General features: G+C 56.5%; 2 protein-coding genes across 7 annotated transcripts in view; both read right to left on the bottom strand.

The window, feature by feature from the left end:
* The window catches only part of PAX3 (paired box 3), an 81,063-nt gene extending 79,023 nt beyond the window's left edge, over positions 1-2,040 (bottom strand). For all 3 annotated transcript variants that reach the window (XM_075507372.1, XM_075507374.1, XM_075507373.1), the window contains exons 1-2: positions 1,942-2,040; positions 754-989 (exon numbers count right to left, since the gene is read on the bottom strand). In XM_075507372.1, the coding sequence (XP_075363487.1) occupies positions 754-989; positions 1,942-2,026 (321 nt within the window). In that variant the 5' untranslated portion in view covers positions 2,027-2,040. The remainder of the gene's footprint in view (positions 1-753; positions 990-1,941) is intronic.
* An 8,941-nt stretch (positions 2,041-10,981) lies between these two features.
* RNF228 (ring finger protein 228) lies at positions 10,982-18,345 on the bottom strand. 4 transcript variants are annotated; one of them, XM_075507366.1, is made up of 2 exons: positions 14,279-18,345; positions 10,982-11,775 (listed from the first exon to the last, which is right to left on the bottom strand). In XM_075507366.1, the coding sequence occupies exon 1, from the start codon at positions 18,192-18,194 to the stop codon at positions 17,337-17,339; it is 858 nt and encodes a 285-aa protein (XP_075363481.1). In that variant the 5' UTR covers positions 18,195-18,345; the 3' UTR covers positions 10,982-11,775; positions 14,279-17,336. The 4 variants fall into 4 exon arrangements, with proteins under 4 accessions (XP_075363481.1, XP_075363483.1, XP_075363482.1 ...); XM_075507368.1 differs by lacking the exon at positions 10,982-11,775 and having other exon boundaries at positions 13,798-14,349; positions 14,493-18,345; XM_075507367.1 differs by lacking the exon at positions 10,982-11,775 and having other exon boundaries at positions 13,798-14,729; positions 17,136-18,345.
* Positions 18,346-18,690: the final 345 nt, after the last annotated feature.

Here is an 18,690-nt window from a genome sequence, read left to right as displayed (position 1 = left end):
AAGGGGAAAAAAAAACTAGCAGCAACTTTCAACAGAAACTCAAGACTTTACTTCGCTTTTGTGGGAATAAAGAACTAGAGGAGGAGGAGGCGGCTAATCTTGAGACAAGAATCCATATTTGTCTGCGTTATTGTGAGCGCAAACTTTTTAGCGGTGTAGCTATAAATACGCGCAGCTTTGGAGCAGACAGAAAAATAAACAGAGCAGGAGAAGGAGCAGTAGGCAGGCAGGCAGACAGAAATACAGGTAATTTTTCTTGCGCTTTGCAACGAAAGAAGCGAGGGCCCGATCCCGCCGCGCTGTGCAAGCCCTGACATCCGACCGATCGCTTCCCCGCTCCGTGCCGGCAGCGACGAGCCCGCCCGCGGCTCCGCGGGGCTGAGCGTGGGGCACCCGGGGCTTCGGACAGCCAAGCGTTCGCAAAACCACCCCCTTCTCCCTAGTTTCCTTTGAGAAGGTTTTTTTTTTCAAATAGCATTTTCTTAATTAAAAAAAAAAATCCTTGCCACGAAACTGCAACGATATTTTCTAAAGCCTCGGAAACTTTCGGAGCAACAGGCGGGGACGCGGCTGGCGGTGCTGCGAGCGGTACGTGTCTGCGCCCACCCCCGGCCCCGCACGGTCCCCCCGGCCCTCCGGGGGTGCTGCCTCCCCGCCTGCGAACGCCGGCGCCGGCCACCCCGGGCTGAGTCCCGGTCGGGCCTCGCTCCCCGCCACCGCGGCCGGCGTTTGCCCGGCTCCGGGCGGGCTCACCTTGGGCTTGCTGCCGCCGATGGCCCCCGGCCGGATGGAGCCCGTCTCCTGGTACCTGCAGAGAATTTTGGAGACGCAGCCGTGGGACACTCGCAGCTGGCGAGAGATGACACAGGGCCTTATGCCATGGTGGGCCATCTCCACTATCTTGTGTCGGATATGGTTGGGTAAAGGCCTGCCATTGATAAACACTCCTCCGAGCTGATTGACTCTGCCCTGGCCTAGAGGAGTAGAGACTAGAAAAGGAGGGGAGGGGAGGCAGGAGGGGGAAATGGCGTTAACGTCTCCTTCGGATCCTGCTGGGTCTTTTTTTGTTATCTTTTTTTGCCGTCGCTTTTCTGTAAGGCAACTCGCCGCCACCCGCCCCCGCCCGCCCCGCCGCCCCGCAGCGCGCCCGGGGCCCGCCGGCCCCCGCGGAGCCCCGCGCTGCCGCCCCGGCGGGCAGGGACGGCGGCGGGGCGGCTTCACCTGTTGCACTCACACCGGAGCCGGGCTTCAGGGCTTGCCGACTCCGGCGGAGAAGGGGGAAACCGGTGCGGGAAGCCCGCGGTCTCCCCGGGGGGCGAGGGGGCGGCCCGCGGCTCGGCCGTCCCGGGGTGCAGCAGCGGGAGCCGCCGCAGACGCCCGTCCCCCCCGGGGCAGGGGCCCGCGGGGCTCCCCGGCGCTGCGGGGCTGTCGCACCGCCGCTGCCTGGAGGCAGAACCACCGCTTGCAGCGCCCGGCCCGCCCGGGACAAGCCCTGGTTTCTAAAGTCCCTTTCGATTTCGTTTATTTTGTTTTAATTTTCTTTCTAACTTTCCCCCCACTTTTTTCTAACTTTGGGCTCCCCACATCACCGCCCTCCACTCTGCTAAAGAGCGGATCCAGGGCCCGCGGCGCCGCCGACCTCCCGGTCGTTCCCCCGGCCGGAGGGGAGGGACCGCTCCCGGGGTGCGAGGCCAAAGCCGCCGGCCCGCAGCCGGGCTTTCCCTTACCGGTCCCAGCCATGCCCGTCCCGGGACAGGGCCCCGCTCCAGCCCCGCGGCGGGACGGCGGCCCTGACGGCCGGGGGGTGCGAGCCGTGCGGGCTGTCCGGGGAGCCCTCCGTGCGCCGGCTCTCGGCGGGCCGGGGGGGCTGCTTTGTGCCGGCCTCCCGGCAGGGAGCAACGCTCGCTTTCCCGAGCGGGAGCAGCCCGGGCGCGGCCTTACCTTCCAGCGGGAACCCGCTGCGGGGGTAGTTCTGCCCGGCCCCGGGTCGCATCATCCTGGGGACAGCTCCAGCCAGAGTTGTCATCGCGGCGGCGGCCCGGCAGGGTTATATCCAGGTGAGGGCTGATCTAGGAGAGACCCGCGCTGTCAGCGGGTCCCACCGAATCAGGAGCGGTCCCGGGAGGGGGTGGGGGATGCCGCCGGGGGGCGGGGAGGAGGCAGCTCCGCCGCTGCCCCTTTGTCAGTGACCCGCGCTGCCCCGCACCGGGAGGGCCGGGGCCGGGGCCGGAGCCCCGCCGGGCGGCGAGGCTGGGCGCGGGGGCGGGCGGGCGGCGGCAGAGGGGGGGCGGCGGCGCTGTCCCCGGTGCGGCGGGGAGCGGCAGCCGCGGGGCCGGGAGCATTTATCGGCTCCGTCCCCGGCGCGGCTCCGCGGCGGCGCCGCCGCGATTGGCCGCCGCCGCCCGGCCCGGCCGCGCCGCCCCCGCTGATTGGGCGAGCGGGGCGGCTCTGCCGCATCGCCCCGGCCGGCGCGACGGCAGCGTGACCGGCACGGCACGGCCCGGTACGGCACGGCACGGCCCGGCCCGGTATGGCCCGGCACGGCACGACACGGCCCCGCGCTGGGCCCTCTCGCCCCAGGCAGGGAGCGGCCGGAGGCGCGGAACCGCTCGTTGCCCCGACGGCCGCCCCGGCCCCGGGGAGGGCAGCACCAGCCGGAGGCGGCCCGGACCTCGCACCCGCGGGGACCCGTGTCCCTCCGGGGCTCCGCGGGGCCGCAGCCCTGCCCCGCCAGGCACGAAGGGGCAGCGCCTGCCTCGCTGCCCATGAAGTGCTTTGTCTCCCGCCTCTGCTCCTCCGAGCACGGGTGGCGGGGTGCAGGGGGGGAACAACCTCCCTTCTTTTTTTCTTTTAGGAAAAAAAGCTTCTCCCTTCCTTCTATGTATTTATTTTGCACCGAAATCTCTCGCCGTCCAGAAGAAACATCTCTGGACCAAATGTGCTAACGGTTTTGAAGGCGAGAGCTGCCAGGGAGATCTCCGTGGGGATTTCTGCGTTTAGAAATCGGTGGCACGAGTGTGTCCCTGCCTTTACATGCGTGTGCGTGAGTGTGCATATGCGGGTGTGTATGGGTGCGAGGCGGTGCGTGGTAAAGTCTTACTAACAAGCGTTTGTTCCCAGGAATTTATTGTAGTATTCAAACTAAACTGCTGGAAAAATAAAAGAGGTAAAGTCTGCCTAGGAGCTGAAGTGACCACAGCAGGATATGACGCCAGGAGTGTTGTAAAGACTGTCTGTCCTTAAAGAAGGTACTATTGTGCATGGCCTTTTATTTATAACTTGGTAAGTGCCAGCAAACTCGCCTCCTTTACACTCTGAAGTGCCAGCCCAGCTTTCCACAGTGCTCTTTATTTGCAGTAGTCTATTCAGTAACTGTCACTCCCGAGCTTCAAGTTATTCAAGACCTTAATCAATCAAAAGGATGAGAATCGTTCAGGTTTCCCCCTTTGAAATGAGGGAAACAATGTTTTCTGGGCTCCCGGTCCGCTTCTCCTTTGCGGGCCGGGCGATCGTGTCGGGGCCGGTACGGGCCCCGGGGAGGGCGGGGGTTCGCGTTATTTGGGCAGAAATCCGGGGCCGGAATAATAAACGAATCCGCCGGCCGAGGGGAGGGCAGCGGCATGGCGCGGGCCGCGGCGCTCGGGAAAACGCGGAGTTTGCCGGCGGGCTCCGCAGCGGGGTGCCGGGGGCGGAGGAGCCCGCAGACAGAGCCGGCACGCCCGCTCCTACGGCGGCAGCCGCGGCGGCGTGTGCCCCGCACGCCCGGGAGGCTCCGGCCCGCCGTCCTGCGCCCTCCAGCCCCCGCGCCCCGGCCACCAAACCGAGCGCTCTCCATCACTTTTTCAATGCATGAGAATAAACTCCAAGTCCCGAGCGCCCGGCGGCCGCCGGCTCTGCTCAGGGCAGCTTGCCGCACCCCCGGGAACAGGTTGGCAAGAAAAGTTCGCACGACGGGAAAAGTCCGCGTGTATTTCACACGGCGCTCGTCTTCTACAAAGCACCCCGATGAGCGAAGCTTTGAGGAAACGGCTGGCGAGCCCTGTGGAACCCCAGCCCCGTGAAATCCCGGCCAGAGCCGGGCAGCGGAGGGCGGCCGCCGGCCGAGGGAGCGCCTGCGGCGGCCGCCCCGCCGGGCCCGGGCGGCCGGAGGTGTGCCGGCACACGCGGCCCTCGGGAAACGTCCCAGAGGTACTGGTCACGCCGCACCATTTGCCACGCGCATTTTGCTCGGGGGAGGAAGGCGAGAGAAGTGTTATTAAAACGAAAGGACGAAGCTCTTTAAGATTTAATTCGTGCTTGGGAAACACGCGGCGGGACGCGGCGACGCGCGGCAGCGCATACGGCGCAACGAGCATCCCCCGGCCGCCCCCCTCACCACCGGTACCGCTGCGGCCCCGAGCGCGGGAGCAGAAACCCTTCCCACCCGCGGCTGCGGCGGGTGGGTGCCATCGCGAGCCTCGGGCCGTAACCCACGCGCACGCGAGGAGGGGGCGCGAGTGGGGACTGCCTCCGGAGCCCCTCGCCCCCGGCAGCGAGCGACGGGCTCGGCAGGTACCGTGAGTTACTCTTCCCTCTCCTTCAACGACGCGCGCCCGTGTGCGTGGCGTGTGCGTGGCGTGCGCGCGCGTGTGTCTGCGCGGGCCCGCGCGCGGGGCAGCGCCGGCAGGCCGCTCCCCCGCCGCCCGGTGCCAGGAGGCCTTCCGGGCGCTCCGGAGCCGCCGCCGCGCCCGCGGAGGCCCGGGGGCAGCCGGTCGCACCGGCGCAGGGGCGGCCTGGGCGCGCCCCCCGACGGGGCTGGCGGCTCCGCTCGGCCCCGCTCGGCTGCCGCGGCTGCCGCAGCACCTCCCGTGTCCCCGCTCCGCGCCCGGGCCCGTGGGGCTCGCGGGGGGACCCCGCCGCCCCAGCGCCCCCCCGGAGCCCCGGGTCTGGAGCCCCGCTGCCCCGGGCCGGGCTCCTGGGCCCGGCTCGTGTGGGCGGGAGGGGAAAGCGGCGTGGAACCCACCTAGTCTCGTCCTGCGGTACCGAGCGCACCGGGATGAAACAGCCGCATCCTCCCGCACGGGAACTGTTAAAAATTCAAGGGAGAGAGATTAGGCAGGAATGCCTGGCCCCGCTCCTCCCTCCCCTCCTCGCCCCCACCCCCATATTACAGTCCTTTAGGCCAGCAGAGATGATTTCACGGTTTTCCAGTGGAAATAGCTAAAAATGCTCCTGCTAATTACAGAGCTCTTCCAGGCCAGGTGCACTTTTAATTGGATTAGTAAATGCTCTATATTAAAACCGCAGCACATCAATTGGACAGTGAAAATTAGAGCTATTAAGAACACAGGCAATCATTTCGGAACGATAACATTACTGGTTTCCCCTCTATTAGAAATAAATCAATTATAGTGTTTCCGGGTTTGCGCGCATCCGTTAATTTCTCATAAGGATTTCGGAAGGAATTCTCCGCCTAACTATTTCCAGGGAAGGTGAAGGGGAGAGGAGGGTACAGCTTCGTATATAGAAACGTGTACGTGAGAGAGGAGAGCAGAGAAAGAGAGAAAGAAAGAGAGAAAGAAAGAGAGAAAGAGAGAAAGAAAGAGAGAAAGAGAGAAAGAGAGAAAGAGAGAAAGAGAGAAAGAGAGAAAGAGAGAAAGAAAGAAAGAAAGAAAGAAAAGAAGAAAGAAAGAAAAGAAGAGAAAAAGAAAGACTGGCATAACTAGTGTGCATGGGCGCCTGTGATTTCTGGTTCGTGCCCCACGCTGCCCTGGCAAGAAACACCTCCCACGAGACCTCTGGGTTTGGTGTCTCAGGACGTGGGCTGCCTCGGGGCCGGCCGGTTCCGTTCCACCCGCTGCCTGGTGTGCCTCTCTTTGCCAGGTTTCCCTCCTCCAGAACGAGCGGGTTGGTGCCTTCGGGGGCACCTCGTACCGCCCGGCCGCGACCGCCCGGGCGGGGCAGAGGCCCGGGAGCCGCTGCCCGGTGCTGCGGGACAGCCTGTGCCCGGTGGAGCACGCCCGCCCGGCGCGATGGGGAGCTGGGGGCTGCGGGGTCCCCCGCAATCGCTGGCCCGTCCCGAGCGTGTGTTCCCCGCTAAGAAGGTCCGTCCCCCCCGCAAGCGAGACGCGGGGGGACGCGAGCCCTGCCGCCGACCAGAGGCGTGTGCGGTCAAACCGATACCGACTGTTTCGGACGAGAGTGACCTGCGTACGACGGCGACTTGTAAGACGCCGCAATAGTGTTGTAGCAATTTGGGGGTCAGAGCAATACGAGCGGCTAACAAACCCTCTGCTTGCAGCAGGGGACGCGGTGGGGGCGGCGAGAGCAGCAGGGGACGGCGTCCCGCGGCGTCCCGCGGGCGGCGACACTAGGGAAACGACCGGTTACAGCGACAGACTGCCCCGGACAGCCCAGTTTCCCTCCCAGAAATAGGCTCCGCGAATTGAGCCCTCCCAGGGAAAGCCCCTCCAAGGCCGTATTTTTGCATATCACTCCCTTCTCGTTCATGGTCCCAGAGGTGTCCGGGGACATTATCTGTCGAGCCGGGGGGTGTGAGGGAGCCCCTCCGCCGCGCCCCGGGGCAGCCGGCCGGGAAGCACGGCCCCGGCGGTGGGACGCGGCGGTGGGACGCGGCGGTGGGACGAGTGGGGCTCGCCCGGCTCCCGGCCGGGCCGCTTCCCCAGCCGCCGCGCAGCGCCGGGTCGTGCTCCAGTGGCGGGAGGAAGCCGGACCCCAGCCCACCTCCAGGTTTAGAGGGAACAGTACCTGCTCGGACACCTCCCCGGCTCCACCAAGCTCCGCACTGCGGGGCACAGGCGATGCCCACCGGACCCGCCCCGAGCCTCCGCCCCGGCGCAGCCCGGGCCGGGGACTGGTGCCCCGGGAAGGGCCCGGGCCGGCGGTGGAGCGGGCAGGAGCGTCGCCCTCCGCCCGCCCCCTGGGCCCGAGCCTTAGCAAGTATTTCGAGACAAGTAGCCTTAAGATTAATTGTTTTAAAGGGCTTTTTTTTGGGGGGGGTTGTTTTGGGGGGGGGGGTGGTGGGCAGAAACGTAATACTACTTGGCGAAAAAAGAAATTACCAGCAAAGGGCCGGGGAGATTAACATTTGGAAACTTATGAAATGTAATCTGCATATCCAATTGATTCCCAGCATATCAGTTGAAAGGATAAAGATGCATATCTCCATGATGGATATTGCATTAATAGGCACATAAATAAAGGTTGAAAAGTCACCACCGAAAGCTTTGAACCTTTTTTCCATCGCTTTTATGTCCCATCCGCACGTCTCAGCACCGTCTTCTTTTCCTTTTTTTTTTCCGTTTGAGTTGTTACGTTTTCATTAACTTACAGCCACAGCGCGTTCGGCAGCCCGAGAAGGGCTCGGTGCGGGGCGCGGAGCTGGCGGGGCCGCTCGGTGCCGGAGGAGGCTCTGTGCAAGGACAGGGACAGGGGACAGGGCATCCCAGATCCCCCTAACCACCTGAGGCGACCCCGGGGACCGCTCCGGAGCCCCGCTGCCCGGGTCGAGGGGAAAGGAGGGGGCTTTGCCGCTGCCCCTGGTAAGGAGGAGCTTTCTTCCGAGGGTACGCCCGCGGCGATCGCCTTCGCCAGGACCACGGAGGAAGGGGACACTGGAGGGTGAAGGCAAAGCACTTCCGTGCGTGGGTAGATCCGAGGTAGCTCCTGCCACCGGGGCCTCGAGGGAGCCGTGAGAGGGAGCAAACACCCAGAGGAGCCCCCTCCGCTGCTCGGCAGCTCTGGCCTTCGGGGGCACCTGCCCGCAGCCCAGGGAGCGGCAGTGTCCCGGGCTGGGAGGTGGTTCCCGGGAAGGGCGAAATCCAGTTCCACGCAGGCCGGCGAGGCTGCCCGTGGGACAAGGCTGAAACACTTAACCCTACAAATGGCTTCCTTTCGGCACCGGCCGCCCTCTCTCTCCTGTAAAATGGCAATAAATACAACATGTATTTCACTAACTCCTCACCTTTCTGATTACTACCAGATCCTCCAGTAAGCGATACTACAGCTGCCACTCCGTACTAACGCACGCCTGCTGCGACGAGGACAGAGATGCCTCTGCAGCCCCGGGGCTGCGGGGCAGAGGGAGCGGCGGCGCGGTCCCCCCCGGGCTCCCCCAGCCCCCGCCGGCCCCCAGCCCGGCACAGCCCCGGCGCTCCTTCCAGCGGGCCACGGCGGCAGGGACGGGCCGGTCCTCTCCTGCAAAGAGACGGGAGGAAAAGGCGTGCGCTGCTCATTTATTTACGATTTTAAAGATTGCAATCGAATTTCGGGTTCGTCTCGGAGAGGGGAGGCGATACCGCGCCCTGCTCCGAGGGCAGGGCCGGCCGGCCGGCTCCCCCGCGCCCGCCCGCGAGTCTCACCCACGGGAGGAGAAATTCGCATCTCCCTTCCCCACCTCCCCGGTAGTTAACAGCCACATTTCAAAACGAAGGGTCTAATCCTCGTTAATTACTTGTAAAAACACCAGTGACGATTAATTCCAGCGGTATCACAACAGATGTCCACTGGGAGTTTTACTGCAGTAAAGAGACCGTGACCGTTTTACGGACCCAAGGCTCGGACTGATCAAATACATTTGCCTTCGGAACAAGGGATTTTCACAGCAGCGGGTGGTAACGAGGAACACGCGTGGTCCTGCGTGACCCACTCCCGGTCTGCCAACAGGTATGGAGGCAGCGGCAAGCACCTAGCCCTCGATCCCCAAGCGTCACCCGGGACGTTCCTTCCTCCCTCCCTCCCCGCCCTCCATCCAACACGACGGAGCCAGGAATTAACGATATTAAGGGGAAAGCGGCCCTACTGGCACAGCCATTGAGGTCACTATTCGGTATTTCGCCCGCAGCTATATGATTTAGCCACTCATTCTTTTAAAGATGAACTGGATTAAAATCTGGGAAGAGAGAAACCAAAAGAGAAAGAATGGGACGAGGAAAAGACAGAAAAGAGAGAAAGAAAAAGCGAAATAATGAGAGAGCGAGAGAGAGAGAAAGGAAGAAAGAAGGAAAGAACGAGCAAGAAGGAAAGAAGAAAGAAAAAGAAAGAAAGAGCAAGCAGGAAGGAATGAAGAACAGCAAGAAAGCAGAAGAAATCAAAGAAGAAAACAAAAGAGGAAAAAAAAGGCAAGAAAGGCGAGATGAACGCAGGCCAAGGGGGCCGGCGCCCCGCTCGCTGGCTGCCCGGCGAGGCTGCTCCCGGCGAGGCTGCTGCCGTGGCGGCTCGGGCCGCGGCGATGCCCTTGCCCCGGCCGGGGCCGCTCCGGCGGCGAGCCGTGGGCCAGCAGCACCAGGGAGGGGGCCCCGCCGGTGCCGGCGGCTGCGGGCCGTGCTCGGGGGACCGCCAGGGCAGCCCCGGAGGGCAGGCGGCGAGCGGGAGGGCTGCGGTCCGTCCCCTGCGCCCCCGCAGCGGGTACCCCCGGGCCGCCCATCCCCCGAGCGGGGCCGGGAGCGGGCTGATGCCGCCGCTCTCCTGCCGCCTCCTTCTCCGCCACCCCATCCGTGCTGACATAAAAGGATCCTGCCCCCCAGCCGCCGGGCACTGCTTATGTCAGTGCCGGGCGCTTACTTTCAACGCCAATGCACTGCTGGGTTAAGTAAGACATAACGGGAACAAAGAGAGAGGAAGATTTGGGGGCTTGGGGGCCCTTTCATCACAAGCTTCGGGGCGAGCTGCAAGGTGGCTCCGGGGGGGAGCAGCTCCCCCCGGCCTGGCCAGACCCTGCCCTCCCCTGCGGGCACCCAGCGCTCCTGCTGCCACCGGCAGCCCCGCTCCCCCGCGGGCGCAGGGCCGCGTCCCTCGGACGGGCTGTCCCGGGCGGAGAGCAAGGCGACTGCCCACTGGAAATAAACAAATTAGGGTGGGGTTTGGGGGGGCAACATGACCCAATTAATAACTGGAAGAATACTTCTAGTGATCGCAGCCAAATAGAGACTCGTCCCCCTCCTTCAGAAAGAAAGCAGAACTTCCCGAACAACTAGAATGTCACCTCTTTCCCGTATGATTTCGGTATTTAAATAATACAGGGAGATCTAAATTATTCTCAGAGAGAAGCGTTTACTATCTGACTAGAAGTGTCATTTCTATTTTATTTTTAGCATTTCATTTAATTTACTTTAAAGCTTGCAATAGTTACGGTTTTTTTCACAGAAGAATATTTTTCTGCCCCCTGATATTAACCCTCCAACTAACAAGTCCTTATTTACAGTGTGGAGAAATATGTGGAAATCAAACTGGAATTATTGTGCATCACCGTATTTTGTAAGTCATAAGAAGCCTCATTATTTCAATTTTAAAGCAAAGCAAATTTTTAATTGTATCTCAAGCATATTTCTCAAATTTCAGTCATTAACTCCCCCCCCAACAAATGCAGTTATTGCAATTTGCTATTAATCAAAATATTACAAAATAATAACTGAAATGGATTTGTTAGATTTTGCTAAATGGTTAAAAAGCCTAGAGGTAGGATGGAGAAACATTGCTTATATCTGGACCTGTAGTGAGCTGAAGTGTTAAGATTTAGATTCCTTGACAAATCAGGAGTAAGTTTGAGGGATTATTATTATTATTATTATTATTATTAATAATAATAATAATAATAATAATAATAATAATAAATAATAGTAAAAATCTTCCAAGCTATTCCTCCCAAATTTCATAATTCAATGAGACAAATCAACCTCACGATATGTTTACTGTAAAAATCTCCTTAAAATAGCTGAGGTATTTCTCAGCTGAAACTACTCGTAAGAGATTACAATCACCGTGATCAAAAAATCTCACCATTGTATGACGCGTGAAAAGCATGCCTGAGACCAGCTCAGAACCAGGGCTGCGAGGCCAGTTGCAGACCTGGGTGTTTTTAGTAGGAGGAGACACATGCCAAATGGAGGGCCAGCATTGCTCCTTCCCCGTAACACAAGCAAAAGTATTTTGTACTGCACTGATCAAAGAACAATGTAGTTGAATACATCTAGCATGAATACATGTGTCCCCCATGATGGAAACTGCATTTTGTTAAGGCAGTTTTGGCATTTCTTCCCAATATCTCAATTTCTACGTGCACCCAGATAAAATGTAGAAGCAGGGTAAGTTGCAGGGCTTTAATAAAAGTGAGCCAAGAAATTTAAATACCCTTCAGAAACATTAGAAATTGTAGCCACGAAAGATGCATGGCCCGTTTGTAGCATGAAGTGAACATTTGTAATGTTTGTGTGAAGATCTCGCACCAACGGGCAACTGACGGAGAGCTGCCTCTGATGTGGTTTGAATGGGCAGAGGTTAATACGAGCAAAGATTGAAATTTTCTTTGGCAATATCATATGCTAACAAAATTAACTAACTTCCAGTGAGATAAAGCCTGTTCTCTAGCCCAGCAGAACAGTCAGGGACATTATATCTACAAAACGTCTGTAACACAGGGAAAAGGACCATTGAGCTCAGGAGGATTTAAGTGCACACCAAGAGCTCTGACAAAGTTAGGCAAACAATTCTACACTTTTATTTCCAATGAATATTAGGCACTCAATATCGTGTCCATAAATATATCTCACACCGTATTAATATCAAATGCACCGTTTATGCTCAAGCCTGCAGATCAGAGATGATTAATAACCATTCCTCCGAATGATGTACACATTCATATTTAAATATTCTTCAGCAGCTGTTACATTTTCACTGATACACAGAACACACCGTTACGGGAAAGCGACTGGACCGTGCCGGGCATGAACTGCATGAGGGAGCTGCAACAGCACTTCTCCTTGGGATTCACAACTATTCCTGTAAGTAAAAGTTTTCAGCACCAGGTCTGATTACATGATTGCACACCGTTTTCCAGAGAAGCTTGTAGTTCACAGGCACCTAAAATTCCCATTCAGCAGGATTTTGCCTGTTTGCACAACCAGCAGTCTTGGCCAGTTGAAACAGTTCGCCTGCTCCAGTGAAATTGCTCACAGAAGTAGGATTTCAACTGAAAATCCACATTAACCCTATAACTACACCTGTATTCTTCAGTCTGGGGTAACTGCCTGTGTGAAGGCAACTCACCCTTCCATCATTTGCAAAGGATATTTTATACAAAGTGTTATACACAATAAGCTGCTTTGGGACATAAACCTTGAAAGCAAACCTGAATCCCTGTGAAGAGTAATTTGAGCTACAAAAGAAGAGCATTAAGGTAAGAAGCAACAGTATTCCCATATGCACCTGTAATCCACCATATTTTAATAACATTTTTACAGTGCAAGGAAAAAATAACAGAAGTTTCTTCTTTTCTGTTCTCTAAAGTATAAATACAGACAGAAACTCACTTTTCAGAGTAAGACAGTCTTTTGGGTTCTCGGCCCACAATACTATTATTGAGCCTGATTTTCAAAATGTGCTTCCAAAAATGCTGTCTCAACCCAGACAAAAATAGATGGGACCCAAACTACCAGTCACTTTTGGAAATTCAGGTCATTAATCTAACTTGCAGGGATGTATGACTCGGTACCCACTGCTGTTAGCTACTTTTTTATTATTTGGCTTTGTGGTACATTTCTAATGATCTTAAATATGAGAGTAACTGCTATGTTGTTTTTTTCATGATAAAGGAATACAAAAGTATCTCCATACGCAGGCCTTTTAACCAATCCAACTAGATAATCGAGGCTGTTATTCCTGCATTGCATTTATGAACTACTCAAGTGTTTTTCTGTCAAACCTGCCTTTCCAAAGATGAATACCTGCCGCTATGTAAATTAACATTGTATGATTATTTACTACTTGTGGTCTAGTGATGAGGAAAGGAATACAATTTCTTCCCTGCAGCCATAGTATTTACCAAAGACACTTTCAAAGGAGAGAGCAGAAATAAACATTTCTACACTGTGGCACTGGAGGTACATGATATGTGTTAAAAACATAATGGTGTTTTAAAAATTTGAATTCTTGAGCACAACTTACTAAGAAGGGCAACAGGAAAGAAATAAAGTTGTAACATGGTAGCGATTGTCGTAACGCATCCCCGTACATCGTAAATGGCAGAAGCTCCCGGCAAATAGCATATACTTTTATCCTGTGGCTGCAGTTAGCTCCAGTGAGAACTTTCCTCAAGCAGAGATGGTAGTCACCTGTCCCAGCTAAGACAGAAAAGAACAGTTTACAGTACGTGACTACCCACCCAGGGTCTGTGTCGGCAAGCTGGGTTCTGCCCTCCTATCTGCTTTTTTCTCCCTCTCTGGGACTAATACCACTAATGACTGGCAGCCTATTCCAAATCATGAGCTTAACATTTAATCTAATCTTCCAGTCTGGAGTCCAGTATGCTCTACTCAGGTAGAGGAACAGGGGATTACCGCTACACAAAATTCAAGATCTTTTGGCATGACTGGAAACTGCAGATCTTTCAGAGTTCTCGCAGCCTGTGATCTCATAGAGGTCAAAAAATTCGAGAAAGCTTCAGGCCTTTGTTTACTTTCCTGGTGCTTCCATTTCTTGGCTGTAGCTGCTTGTGCCCCAGACTGTGTAATGCAGAGAAATGTTGCACAGCAAAAAAAAAAAAAAAAAAAAAAAAGAAAAACGAGTGCAAGGGAAAAAAAGAAGACAGCAGCTTGTATTTCCCATGGTTTTCCCCATGGTGTTGTGGTATATCCCGCCTTCTCTGCTTTCCCCCAGCGTGCCCCAAAGCACCATTTTTTTCTGTAAGATGTGTGGATAGTGTAACTGATGCATACCCCTTCAGCTGCATATCTCTGTGTGTTTTTAAACAACTAAAAACACAACTGTTCTGACTGAAATAGTTACAATAATAAAACGCCACCAGCCACACAGATTTTCTCTTTTTGTTTTTTACTGAACTTTTTTTTTACTGAAACTTGAGCAAAGTTTGTCTTTGGACAAGCAATCTGTACACTCTCAAAGGAACCCAAAATACAAGTATAATACTGGGATTCTACAGTAGCCAGAGATGTATACAATGCATGATTTTTTCTGACTGGTACTGTGATGTGGATCCAGACTAACGCTCCTGAAACCAGTGGAGTTTTGCAAAATTTGCATAAGCAGAGAGAAGGATTTGGCATACGGTCAGACTCTCCATTTTAATTTGGCTCTGAAATATTTTCAAATATATGGGTAGGAACTTGACATGTAATATGATCGTTCAATTGTGAGTAAGCCTGAAAATCCTGTTTAGGCCTGTGATCTTCAACTTTTTGTAATGTGCCAACCTCTAAACATTTTAAAGTTGACCCTCACGTAACAAATTTAAGCTTCTGATGACCGATTTGCTTTTCTTACTTACCTTTTGCAGATCCTTTAGAAGTAGTCCATGGATCCCAGTTGAAACCATTGGTTTAGTCAAAATGGCAAATACTGTTTACAGAAAAAAGGCAAGAATAAAACTATGATGTGGAAAGAAGAGAGAAAGATGGAGAATACATTTCTTACTGTAATCAGTATTTCAGGGCACAGCTACGTCATCGCTTCTGTTGTGACTGCAGCTCCTGTAAACATACCCGAGTTGGTGTGAGCTAGCTTGCTCGCCCAGGCAGCGCTGGCAGCACATCTGCGACATCCAAGCGGCTCACTGCAGCCAGAAAGCCCGCAGGAGTAAAGCGAAGCGAGAGCTACACCGTGAGCTCCAGCTGAGCTTCACGAGCACTCAGAGCTAGCTTCGGCATGTCTACACGAGATGGAGTTACAGCAGTGACTGCTGGGTGGGCTCATCTGAACTGCACGGTACCGGAGCTTACCTGATTGAATAGAAATGCTGATACGCATGCTGCATTTGCAGTAGAAGCACGAACAGGTAAATCATATATTGGTGCATATGATGTACACATGTACATATTTTATATATTTATTTTTCTTAGAAAACATTGCTGCTGTTTATGTCCATTAATTTACATATATTTATTCTTACCACAGTATCATTTATAATAATACTTTCACTTCTATAGCACCTCCTCTTCAAGGATCTCCAATTGCTTAAAAACTTTAATAAATAAAGCCTCACATCTTGCTTGTGAGGTAGGTCAACGCTATTATCAAACTTTACAGATGCGTTAACTGAAGAACAGAGAGGTTAAGGCCAAAATTTTCAAATGTTTGTACCTGAAGTCAACCATCTAAATTCTCATTTAGATGCTTAAACGAAAGTCTTGTGATTTTCTTTGGTGCAGAACATCCACAACTACTGCTGAAGTCAACAGGGGGTAATAGTCAGGCCTGATTTTAGGAGGCATACACCTTTTACATGGCTAACAAGCAACTCCAAGTTTGAAAACACTGGTCTAAATACACGAACCACGGTCAGAGCCACAGTTGATCCCAGTAATTTATCTCCTCAGGACCTTTATATTATGATATAGGACTTTCAAAGGCTGGTGCGGATCTTTTTAAATAGACATAAGTGACACAAAACTAATATACTCTTTCCACAAACTGTGTCCATCGTAACAGAGTCTGTATAAATACCTCTGGGGTTTGTGGTTTTTTTTGGGTGTCAGGGGGTTGTTTTTCACAGATTTGTGATAATCAAGACAATGCACAGTACATGTCACTTGTGCAGTCATAAAACACACATCTTCACCTGCTGTCTTTACATTTCTACACAGTAAATTCCTTTGCACTTGTGATAACTAGAAGTGGTCAAGTAAAGGTCTATTAAGAGGATACTTGTCAGAACATCATGCAGACAGCTTGCAAAATACACATACTAAAAGATCACTTTTAAAATTCTTGAATTGTCAAGCACGAAAATAATTACCTCATTCCATTACAGTACTGTGTAGAAACACGGAATAAGCAGCATTATCTTATTCCCAATAGAATAGATTATAACAACTAATTAAGTTAAAAACTTCAGGCACCAAATGAATTATCCTGCAACATAGAACAGTATCTATATAGAGTGCTCTCCTTAATATACTACAAAACCAGCTGTATGGCAATGTTTTTCCATTTCATATTATGAACATCTCGTCAGATTTCAAAGACATTTTTGATGTTCCAAACTCACAGAACAAAAATGTTTTCTCCTGGCCTTTACAGAAATGTAACACAGAAGAGAAACTTACCAAGAGGGAAAACCACTGTCTTATTACAGCTACCTCAACCGAAGGTAAATGTTTAATACACAAATTATGCTACCACCTTCCACTTTTACAGTGATGCTGAAAGTCTGTACTTTAATGTGGGCTTTTCTCACTGTGCAAAAATTGAAATCAATGGCCAGTGAAATATTACTCTCTACCACAGGAGTCTCTTAGCTCTATTTTAGAGCTCCATTAATTAAATCATCTTCCATAAATTAAGTGTGCAATGTAGTGTTTCAGTCTCCCACATTAAATGAGAATTTCCAAGAATTAAATCATAAAGCTTCTTTTAAGCAACCAACAGAGGGTTCGATGGCCTTCTAATAAAATTATAACAAAACTGTACTCAATACATTGTAGGGAAACTTTGGCTCAGTCTCTTCAAGATAATACATTTCTGTTACAGCTTCTTCTATATGTACTCATAAAAGGGAAAACACAAAACGCATTTAACATTGTGATCCTGCTCTGCTCCTAACCACAGTGAATCTCTCCGATTATCTTCCAGGTGGGGGCAACAGCAAGCCAGTTTTCTTTAATCGAGATTGTGTCCTTCTGCATCAGGGAGCACAGAAACCAGGGTGCGCTCCTGACAGAGGCGGGGAGGGGCGCGTCCCCCAACCTCAGAGCCCCAGCTCCCCAGGGAGGCCCTTTGAGACATCTTTGCCAGAGAGACGTGCCCTGCCCTGCCCCTGCCCTGCCTCCAGAGCGGCCGGGCCCTCCGCAGCCCCTCGCCTGCTCACCCGGCAGACCATCCCCGCCACCTCGGACTCTGCCCGAGCCGCGGGGCTGGCCTGGCTGCAGGGCCCACCACGCCACCGTGGCGGACCTGGGGCCCGTCACCGTGGCAGGGCTGGGGCTTGGGCCTGGAGCCTGCCACCACGGCAAGCCTGGGCCTGGGCTCTGCCCTGCCGCCCCCCCGCCATCACGGCAGGACCGAGGCCCAGAGCTGGCCGGCCCGTTACCCCCAGGAGAGCCACGGCCTCGCCCGTGTCCTCCTCCCGCCGCTGCCCACCCGCCTCTCGGCTGGGACGGGGCTAACACCAACCAAACCAGGGGTACCTGCGAGCAGGGGCCGCGGCCGAACCGCTCCCGGCCCTGGCAGGGCCGCCCGGCCGCGCTCTCCCTCACAGCGGCGCGCCGGGGGGCGGAAGCCGGGTCCCCTCACAGCCCGCTCCGCGCCTCCGCCCTGCCCATCCCGGCCCGGCCCAGCCCCTCAGCGCCCGCCGCCGCCCGGCCCCGCTCCGCTCCGCTCCACCGGCGCTATGTGTCGCTCCTGCGGGCGGCCGCCGCCCGGCCCCGCGGGGTGCCGTTGGCGGTCGCCCCGCCGGTCGCCGCCGCCGCCTCGGGCCGGTACTTGAGCCAGCAGATGAGCCACGTGACGACGACGGAGAAGAGGGCGAGGATGCTGGCCACCGACAGGCAGATGGGCCCCACCGGCGACGGCGAGGCCGAGGCGCCGGGCCCGGCGTCGCCGCCGTACTGGTTGACGAAGATGAGGCCGGTGAAGAGCAGCACCACCATAGAGAGGAAGGATACGACGACGCACACGCAGCCGGCGCTCAGCGCCGCCCGCTTGCAGCTCTGGCAGCTCTCGTAGCCGCCGCCCGAGGATCGCGGCCCGGCCCGCCCGGCGGGGGCGGGGGCCGGCGGGGCGAGGGCGGCCGCCGCCTCCCGGGCGCGGGGCGGGCGGCGGGGCGGCAGCGGCGGCAGGCTGTCCTGGGGCAGCGGGTCGCGGGCCCGCAGCTGCGGCGGGCAGGCGGCGGCCAGCTTGGTGTTGACGGGGAGTCCGTGGACGCGGTGGTCGGGCAGCGCCGTGCGGTGGCGGCAGAGCGGGCAGGCCAGGGAGCCGCCGGCCGACCGGCCGGGCCCGGACCCCGGCCCCGGCTCAGCGGCGGAGGGCTGCTGGGCGGCCCGCAGGTGCAGCTGGCTCAGGCACTCCTGGCAGAAGGTGTGCAGGCACTCCAGCAGCTTGGGCGCCCGCCGCTCCAGGTCGAAGTAGTTGTAGCAGATCTTGCACTCGTAGTCCTCGTAGCTGGGGGCGGCCGCGGCCGCAGCCGCCGCCTCATCCTCCCGCCGCCCGCCCTGCCCTACGCCGCCCTTCTGCGCCGGCTCGGCCATAACATCTCGCCGGAGGTGGGGACGGAGAGCCGCGGAAAGGCGGAGAGTCCCGGGCCGCGCCGCGCCGCGCCTGGGAGGCGGGCGGGGAGCCGGGGAGCCGTGGCCCCGCCGCCTCCTGGCCGCGCTCGCGGGCTACGGCGCGGCCCGGCGGGGCGGGAGGGAGGGAGGGAGGGCGGCGGCCGCCTGCCGGCCTCCCCGTCTCCGCCGCCCGCCCGCCCGCTGCGCTGGCGGCTGCTGGCGGCTGCCGCGGGCGGGGGGCGGGATCGGCGGCGCCCGCCCCCGGGAGCGGCCGCCGGTGCGCGGCGGCGGGGAGCGCGTCCCGGCCGGGGCGGCGGCGGCGGCGGGGCCCTTCTGCCGGCCCGCCTCGCGTCCCCTGCGGCGCGGGCGCGCCCGGCCCCCCGCGCCCAAGGGCCGCCGGAGAGGCGTGGGGCAGCGCGGTCGGTGCAGCCGGGATGCCGCATCCACACGGCCTCACGGCTGGCTGCGCCCCGGCGGC

This window comes from Mycteria americana, chromosome 7 (assembly GCF_035582795.1).
Source record: "Mycteria americana isolate JAX WOST 10 ecotype Jacksonville Zoo and Gardens chromosome 7, USCA_MyAme_1.0, whole genome shotgun sequence".
Lineage (NCBI taxonomy): Eukaryota > Metazoa > Chordata > Aves > Ciconiiformes > Ciconiidae > Mycteria > Mycteria americana.
This window is presented reverse-complemented; position numbering and strand designations above follow the sequence as displayed.